General features: G+C 30.4%; 1 protein-coding gene across 2 annotated transcripts in view; it reads right to left on the minus strand.

The window, feature by feature from the left end:
* Positions 1 to 9263, minus strand: part of LOC145977565 (uncharacterized) — a 59964-nt gene that overhangs the window by 10494 nt on the left and 40207 nt on the right. The window contains exons 3-5 of one of the 2 annotated variants that reach the window (XM_083109672.1): positions 6224 to 6375; positions 5310 to 5351; positions 1458 to 1841 (exon numbers count right to left, since the gene is read on the minus strand). In XM_083109672.1, coding sequence (XP_082965798.1) covers positions 1458 to 1841; positions 5310 to 5351; positions 6224 to 6269 — 472 coding nt within the window. In that variant the 5' untranslated portion in view covers positions 6270 to 6375. The remainder of the gene's footprint in view (positions 1 to 1457; positions 1842 to 5309; positions 5352 to 6223; positions 6376 to 9263) is intronic. The other variant, XM_083109673.1, reaches the window with a different exon arrangement.

Raw genomic sequence — 9263 nt, forward strand, 5'->3', positions numbered from 1 at the left:
TTTTTTCGAAAATCAGGCAACTTTAAATCTTTATGGCTGAGTACAACCCTAATCTGTGATGATAATCCGAAATTTTCAAAACGAAGGAGACTCTTTACGGCCAGAACCGTATTTGAAAGTTAAAACAGAGACTCGAGCTGACGGAGAACGCGAGCAAAAAAACGCCATTTTGTTTGTTCGTTTCATGAATTTTTCACCATCGCCACATTATATCCCTACTCTGATACTTTAATATCAATACCGGTGAATGACTGTTACTGGCTGCAACAGAAACAAAATGTAAAATCGTCGTGAGTTTTGCCCGTAAAACGGTATAAAACGTTCTTCAGAAAAATTCAAATATCGGAAATTAACTAGATTCTAATCCGATTATTTTCCTTTTCTCTACGTGAGCGTTCTCTGAGATAACTTAATTGAAATCGTGGCGATTATATGAATGATTAAACGTCGATCCGATAATATGCAGAATGTTATTCCTGCATTAAAATTTAAAAAGCTGTACTTCATTTCTACTCTTATTTAAAAAAAATAGAGAGCGTGCCGATATAACTGGAAATTCTCTGGAAAAGTTTGCCGATTTTTTTTTTGCCATTCAAGCGAGCGCATAATCGCGAACGAGCAAACTAACTTTCATAAAATTGCAAGACGTGCTTTATGGTTCGACTATCGTGATATGAGATTTCGTGACAGATGCTGTTACGTCAAAGTAAAACTAAAAAAGTTTTACAAATTACTTTTCCGCTACGAACATCGAATCGATGAAGCCGGAGGTAAAACGAGTATGTAATATAAATTATATCCGTATCATGTCATCATCATTTACGCGAATACAATTTTTAACGATGTAAGCTTTCGTGAGAGATTTATATATACACGTAAAACAAGCATAAATTATTCGAAATCAATCTTTCTTAGATATCCCTATAAATACAATATATTTACTCTAATTGTAAGTATAATACCTAATTTTGAATAATGATAAACATATGAAGTTAAAAAAGCACAAAATCGTCTAAATTATCAGATTTAAGATACATTCATGCAAAATTTTAATTACAGCAAGCAAAAATAGGACGATTTTAAAACAAACGTTTTTATGCAACAATAAAATAAAACTCATACAAGATGCATGGAAATATTGAAAGATATATTGTAGATATATTGAAAAAATAATTGATAACTTTCTGTAGTTCTAAAATGTAAAGTCTATATTTGTCGAGGAATCTTTATTAGCAATAATATAAAAAAAATAAGATAAATGAATAAAAAAAAGAGTAACCTACTCATCAATTACATAACATTTATCATATATATTAATTAGAATACTTGAAGTCAAACAACAGCCATTCCCAAATATTTAAAACAACACAAATCACAACAACAGCCATTCCCAAATATTTAAAACAACACAAATCACAAGCAACCTCATCGAGCGAGATTAGCGTAAGTCCATTTACCTAGAGGACCCTTCGACCCTTTCCACAGGCCCTTGATGAGAGTAGGATCGCCGCGACGCCAATCGCTCCATCCACGACCCCGACGAGCGGGCCCCTTGGACGCCCAGCCGGTTCCGGACGCGGCGGCACCACCGCCGGCCCCACCTCCGGTTGAGGTTCCACCAAGAGACCCACCGGTGACACCGAGACCGAAAGAAGCAGCCCCGGCAGCGCCGGTAGAGAAGCCGGTAGCGCCGCCACCACCCCCGCCGCCGCCGCCGCTTCCTGTAGCACCACCGGTAGAAGCACCACCGGGGCTCGGGGTGCTCGGCGACGAACCGACCTGCGGTTGACCGTAGGTCCCTGTACCTCCAGTACCACCCTGTGGCATTGGCGCTCCCGCCGCTTTTTCGTGTCAGGGCGATTCCCAAGAAGCAGCATGAAATATACAGGTAGAGCGTACGCCGTTAAACTATAAATTCGCATTCGATCGATCAAGGGAGAAGGAGAAAATTCACGATTATGGATTATACACATTATTCTCTCTAGCGATTCGCTTACCTTCGCTTGTTTAACATTTTCGAAAAGCTGAAGTTTAGTTATATTTGGTATCTTAAGAGAACGATTGCGATACAGCGTTATTCTTATGCTTGAATTTTACTGCATTCTCAATTGCTTGAGACATTCGAAAATGGAGCACGTGAAATGTGAGTAGAAAATACAATTTATTATAATAAATTATTGATTTAATTTTTAATTTATTTAATTTAGATGCTTATATCGTAATCTTTTTTGTACAATTTTCAGCCCTTTTATAAAGCTTCAAATTTTTGTAAAAAATCTTTTTGAATTTGCAAAGAGCTCATAATATATATAAAGCCGGCCTTTAAGAATTTAGTGCCTCTTGAAAAAGCTAAACTTTCTTGTAAAAGGATTAATTTTACAAAAAAATTGCAATTACATATATATGTAAATTGAATATGAATAAATTGAATTGAAAATTAAAAATCAATGGTTTATTATAAATTAAATTTATTATTTAAGTTGTGTATTTTGTTCATATCCTACGTTCTGTATTTATTGATATCTTTAAACCTCTTATATATATAACATACATATATTATATATAAGTTTTACTTTGAGTAAAACACAAGAGATAAAAAAACTTTGTTCATAAGAAATACATATATATCGAAGAATTTTTAAAATAAAAGAATACATGAGGCCAACAGAAATTGCGTTTCATAAACTTGCAAGAGAAATAAATTTTTTGGATTAGTTTCCATTTAATTTTGGCAATCACGAGAATCATACAAGGAATAAGAGACAATAACAAATTAGAAAGATAAAAATATCAAAATGTGATATATATATATATATATATATATATATATATATATATATATACATATTTTTTTTCTATTCAATATATTTCTTAAAACTAATGTATATATGCTTTGTTAGAAGTTGATAGGATTTCAATCCGTTATTGGGTCAAGGGGTGACATTGATGTAAATGCATTGATGGGCAATTTACAGGAGTGAATGATGAATTTAGGGATCCACTCAATGTCAGTGTAGATGAATGATGACGATTATAACAATGGAGAATAAAGATATATATATATAAATGAGAATTTTCTATGGTTGTAAGCCGTAATTTAATTATTTATGTCGTAATTATTATAATTAATTATCCAGCTCTAATTGCGCGGTTAGCATAATCTATTTAATGAATAATAATTATATTTATATCATATATATTATAATTGTGTAATATTATTCACAGATAATTATAATAATTATCTTTAAATAATATTATACGCATTTTGTAATGTGAATAAATTTATTAAAAGTTAATGTAATCATTTGTTTGTTCGTTATATATTAGTTTTTTGTCTTTCTATTTCTTTTACATCTTTTTATTTTTTAAATGTTTCTATTACGTTTGCAATAAAGAAAAAAAAACAAAATTATGTTTTTCATAATAATCTATTTTAATGCAATATAAGAATTTCTTTGCTCTTTTTATGCTTGCGTATGTTATCTAATTTATTAAACTTATGAATAAATATTAAAAACTTATGAATAAATATTAAAATTGTGTCTAAAAAATGCTGCTTATTTGGTCAGCGAGCGACCTTTCAGGGATTCTCCGTAGCAATCGGCATTGCATCCATCGAGTGAGATACCAACATCGCTCTGGAGTCGCATATCACTGTGTTAAAAAGCAGCATTAGGTGTGAGGTCTGGATAGCTCAGTGGTCTAGAGCAGTTGCCCGGAAAGCGAAAGATTCGGATTCGATTCCCGATCCAGCCACTTGCGCCTCACATATTTTTCTAGTCTGCGAATATTGTTTTCTAGCAATTATTCGTTAGGCTGAAAAATGTGTGAATGCTCTCTCCACAAGGATATGCGTCAATGCCGTTGCCACGGATGGATTCTGTCACTCGTTGATCAAATGGGCGTAAAGACACGTCCGACCTCCTCCCACATACATCCCTATCTTTCTCTGGACTAACTTATGAATAAATATTAAAATTGTGTCTAAAAAATTGTGGCAAAAAATATTTTTTTCTTTTTTTTTTACATTAATATAAATTTTTGAGAATAGTAGAACATGATAAAGTCGGAAATAAATTGGTTTTGGAATAAAAATCTAGTGTGACCACAAATTTTATCATCATCACAATTCCTATATTCTCTTGAATATAAAAATTCAAGATCCGCCGGTTTCAATACCTGTTGCAAAGCGAATTTAGTAGACCGCATCTTTTCAACATGGAATCCGTCAAACAATGTGCAAATATAATAAATACATATAAGTATTGTGCATATATATATATATGTAACATTATGTATGTATAATCGCACGAAACTCGCTTGATTCACTTTTCAGAAAATTTGAATGCGAACAATAGATGTACATCATCAAATTTACTTCATAATCATATTTTCCGCTTCACTTGGTATGAATTGATATTAGACATCATCAGTAAAGAGAAAGTAATAAAGAGAAGAGAAGGAAAATTTTCAATTTGCACTCTCTCTGTTTCTAACAGTTACTAAATCGAACTTGGTTGAATGGGTGACAATTATAACTTTTGTAACTATCATTTGACAGTTACTAAAAGGTATTCACCATTATTCAGAATTGACTTGACCTATTTTTTTCAAGAGATTTAATACTTATACGCATATTTATACATTCAATAATTCAATAATTTAAGAAGAAACTGGACGGATCAGCTACGTATATACATTAAAAGTTAATAAACCTAATACATTTCGAGATTCATGAATTTAACATTACGTCGTAGCATGTTAGAATATAAAATTAATAATTTAAAATTAAATTAAAATTAATAATTAATTTGTAAATTGAAGTAATTTGTGAATTGAAGTAAAGATTTGTTCTGTAGAATATAATTTAATTTCAAAATCGTAAATATATATTTTCTTATATCGAACTTTCTTTTACAGCGACTGTATCATAAAAGTTTTACGACTATACAAAAATTCATGAAAATAAAAATTTTAATTCTACAGAACGAATCTTTACTTTAACTTACAAGTTAATTAATAATTTTATATTTTAAAAGGCTAAAAGTGTTGTGCGTAATATTAAATTCATGAATCTCGAAATGTATTAGATTTATTAATTTTTGACGCTGATCGGTCCAATTCCTTTTTAAGCGCTTTCCTCTCTAAATTGGATTTAATATTTGTCACAATGCAAATTATTGAAACGTGAATCAACACGATTGTCAAGTGCTATTTTTGTTCCATGCATTGCTTGTGTCAAGAGTGCCGAATGAATCCTTTATAACGTATATATATATGTGTAATGGGGGTAAAAAGTCAATTTTTACCATCAGGTTTGCGAAATATGTGATTGACAGGTTCGCAGCATCCTTAATGCAAAGTTGTATTAACGACTTGAAGAATGTAAATATTTTTTATGATGAATTTTTTTTATTATTCTTTATCCGATAAAATAATGAGTAATCTGCATATGCAGATTAAAATGTAGATTCTCGACGACACAAGTTTAGCCATGAATAGAAAATCGATAATTTTAAATAAAGTATAATTCAGAATCAAACCGCTTCAGCCTGTATCGAGGTAGGATGAGTTATTGAATCCGCGCAGTGATCAATTTTGTTTTAACGAATTGTACAGAAGAATTGCTATTTTTATAGAAACACCTTTATTTTATCTTTGGTGCCGCTTGAATTTTTGATTGCATAATTTCATAAAACGAATAAACTGAAACTTTAATATTTTACGATTCCAGAAATTAGCACGCGTTATAAATCACGGTTCATTGAACTGTTTACTAAGCGCGAAATTTCATATTAATCGCACGAAAATCTACGTTATAGAATATATAATAATTTATGATTCATAGATAATATTCCATGTATTTTTGCACAGATAATATTCTCTAATATTCAACAATTCAAATTTTTGATGTAGCTTTTTATTTGATCTTGTGTTTATTTCTAAAAATAATCAATAATTAAATAATCGATATTATTTAATTGATTCTGAACATAAATATAAATTATACAATGTCGGAATTTAAATATTAAAAAAGAATTTCAAATAAAATATTTTTTACAAATTATGAGAGGTACAGTGTATTTATTTTTTATAATATAATGTATTTAAAATTTGATTGAGATGTTCGCAGATTTGTTTACATAAACAAACAGCGCAAAGTAATACTCTAATATTACATGTTTCTATATGTAAGAGTTTAAATTATATTTTTAATACTTACCGCATAAGAAGAGCAGTAAAATACTGGCAAAGAAGAACCACCCCATATTTCATCAACAGGTCGTTCCGCGAAGAATGCTACGTGACGACATTCATAATTCCATATGTGTAGAAATCGTCAACGGCTAGTGCTGCGCATCCGGAACTGAGGTACTATATGAAAAAAAAAATACAGTTTCAATTAAAATTTTATCATTGAAAAAATATTTTCACTGACTAAATTAAAAATAGGAATTGAATTGAATATCAGATCGCCAAGCGTTTAATATTGATACATACATTTAAAGCAATGAAAAATTAAAATATACATTTACAGTTTCAAAATTATATATAAATTTATCACAAGATACATCATATTCCGATAAAATTGTAATTTATTCAGAAGTTAGCTAATTCCTTTGTCTTAAATGTTTGTCTTGATACATCAAAATGACTTTAAGGCCAAATTGTTTATTGTGCCAAGATAGTTTTTTCGCGGGGTGGTTGCAGACGCCTACATGATTAACCGCGGAAGATCGAAAATTTCCTGTATCGGCGAATTGCATCGCAGAGGGATGCGAATAATTGAAACTCCCTACGCCGGGAGCGGCTTCCGCCATCCTATATAATCGCCGGCGAATAATGTATAAATTTGCTTTCGAGCGAGTCGCGCGGTGCTCTCCCGACGTTTCCGTAAACCAGTAAAATGGCTTATGCATGAGCGCGTCAGTATGAATCCTGGCTGGCTGGCAGACAAGGATTATATTCATATTCGCGGCGTCGCTTTTGTGCACCGTTTCCCAAGATTTTTGTACAATGGCAAAACATGTATCGAATTCATCCAATTTGCGCGCGTTGCATCGCCATATGTAATTTATTTTTCCCCTATTTTTTATTAAAGCAAAACCTAGTTATAATCATTTTTCTACTGGCAACAATTTACCATGTATGTTTAAATAAAGTATATTCAACGTTGTTAAAAATGACATGCATTAAACATGTGCGAGCACGCGTATCGACCGCGTTTTTATAAGATATATTAATTCAGAAAATTTTATCATAGAGCCCTCACAGAATTTAATAGGCAAAACAATGCAGTTCCACTAAAGAAATTCAAAGAATTGCACATTTAATTAATTTGTCGATAAATTGTATTAAGGATAAATATAAAAATCAGAATATACATACATTGTATTTATGTATAAAATTCATGTATATATAAATTCATTAATATACTATAAAGCATAATATTATGTAGACGTTTCAACCATTATGTTATATTAATTTCCTGAATGCAATTTTAGCAAACTATTATCATTAGTAATTAACAAACAATGTATGAGAATTAATTGAATAATATAATAAATTATAAGCTCAACAATCAGTAATCGCTGTTAAGTTCGCATGTGTCTCTCATTCGAGATCTTATGTAATATATGAATATATTATATTTTACAAATTATATATAACAAGAATTATTTAAATATTTTGTACAGAAAAAAAGCTTAAAATGTCAATTGTACCACACAAACACAAATAAATAAATCTTTTTACAAATTTTTATATTTAAAACTGAAATTTTAAATTAAATTTTAAATTAAATTTTATATTTAGAACTGAATTTAAAAAGAAATAGCAAGAAATTAATAGTAATATCAAATTTTTTAAATTTAATTTCAAATAAATATATTTTCACACAAAATTAATATAATATTCATTTTTTACGACAGTTTCGTGTTTTGTTCATCAATGAAATTTATTTCGATGTGAGATGCGACTAATATTTCATAAAATATCGACAATAATGTCTTAATTGTACGCCAAATAAACATCCTTCAGATAATTTTTTTAGGATTGATTCTTTTTATTAAAATTTCTTTAATTTCGCGGTAACTGCTTTAAATCAACAACACGATATGAAAAAACTGAGTTGTTTTGATATTAAAAAATACATTTTAAAATATGTATATACATAAATGTTACATCAAATATACAATATGATGTGTTTTATATTTATAAATGTATATATATATATATATATATATATATATATATATATTTTTTTTTTAATTTTTTGGTATCAAAACAACCCAGTTTTTTCACATCGCTCTTGATCTGAGGCAATTACCGCAAAATTAAAAATTTTAACCAAAAAATCAAAAAATTACCTGAAAAATGTTTTATCCATATACAATTGAGACATCATTATTGTCGATATTTTACGAGATATTAGTCGCATCGAAATGAATTACAACGATGCAATTATAACACGAAACTGTCGTCACATTAGATTCGCAATAATTATTTCGCGTCAATTACTTGTTTCAAACGCTTGAGCCACAAATATACGCGATAATGGTATGCATTCTAAGGCTCTTAACGCTTATTCTAATATGTATTTCAATGCAAGAAATATACAATAATAAATGCCAAACTTTTGTTTATTTAAGGAAAGAATATTTCATGTATGTCAAAAAGTGTTTTAATATCAAATCTGCTCCAATTTCTTTCTCCAAGAAATCGCTGTCGGTTCGAGGCGTCGATCGTTATCGCGGAGTTAAGAAAAGATTTCTAACCATAAAAAGTCGGTCAAAAAAAATTACCTGAAGGATGTTTCAACAGTTTGCAATTGAGACAGCGTTAATATCGATATCTTCCGATAATGTACGAAATATAACTCGTAAACGCGCACATCGCGACGAAATAAACCATATCGATACGATTGTAACACATCACGACATCGTGATAATCATTCAACATAGATTTCGCGCCAACTACTTATTTCAAGCATGAACGAGCGCGATATAAGACTTGCACACTCACTTTATCGAACCGCGATCGAGGAGACGCTAGAGATGTCTCGAGGCAATGCAATTAACCAATCAGGATAAAGAAATCTTTAATCTTTTAATCCTGATTGGTCAATAACACATACAAATACTTCGAAGAATCTCTAGTGTCTCCTCGATCGCAATCTCAGATTGCGCTTGAAAATCGACTAATATGACGTTTAATTGACCAATCAAGAAAAAATCTTTACTTTGTTTCCGGATTAATCAATC

Source organism: Camponotus vicinus, unplaced genomic scaffold (genome assembly GCF_025532165.1).
Source record: "Camponotus vicinus isolate PSW18456_S1 unplaced genomic scaffold, iyCamVici1.0 SCAF_9, whole genome shotgun sequence".
Lineage (NCBI taxonomy): Eukaryota > Metazoa > Arthropoda > Insecta > Hymenoptera > Formicidae > Camponotus > Camponotus vicinus.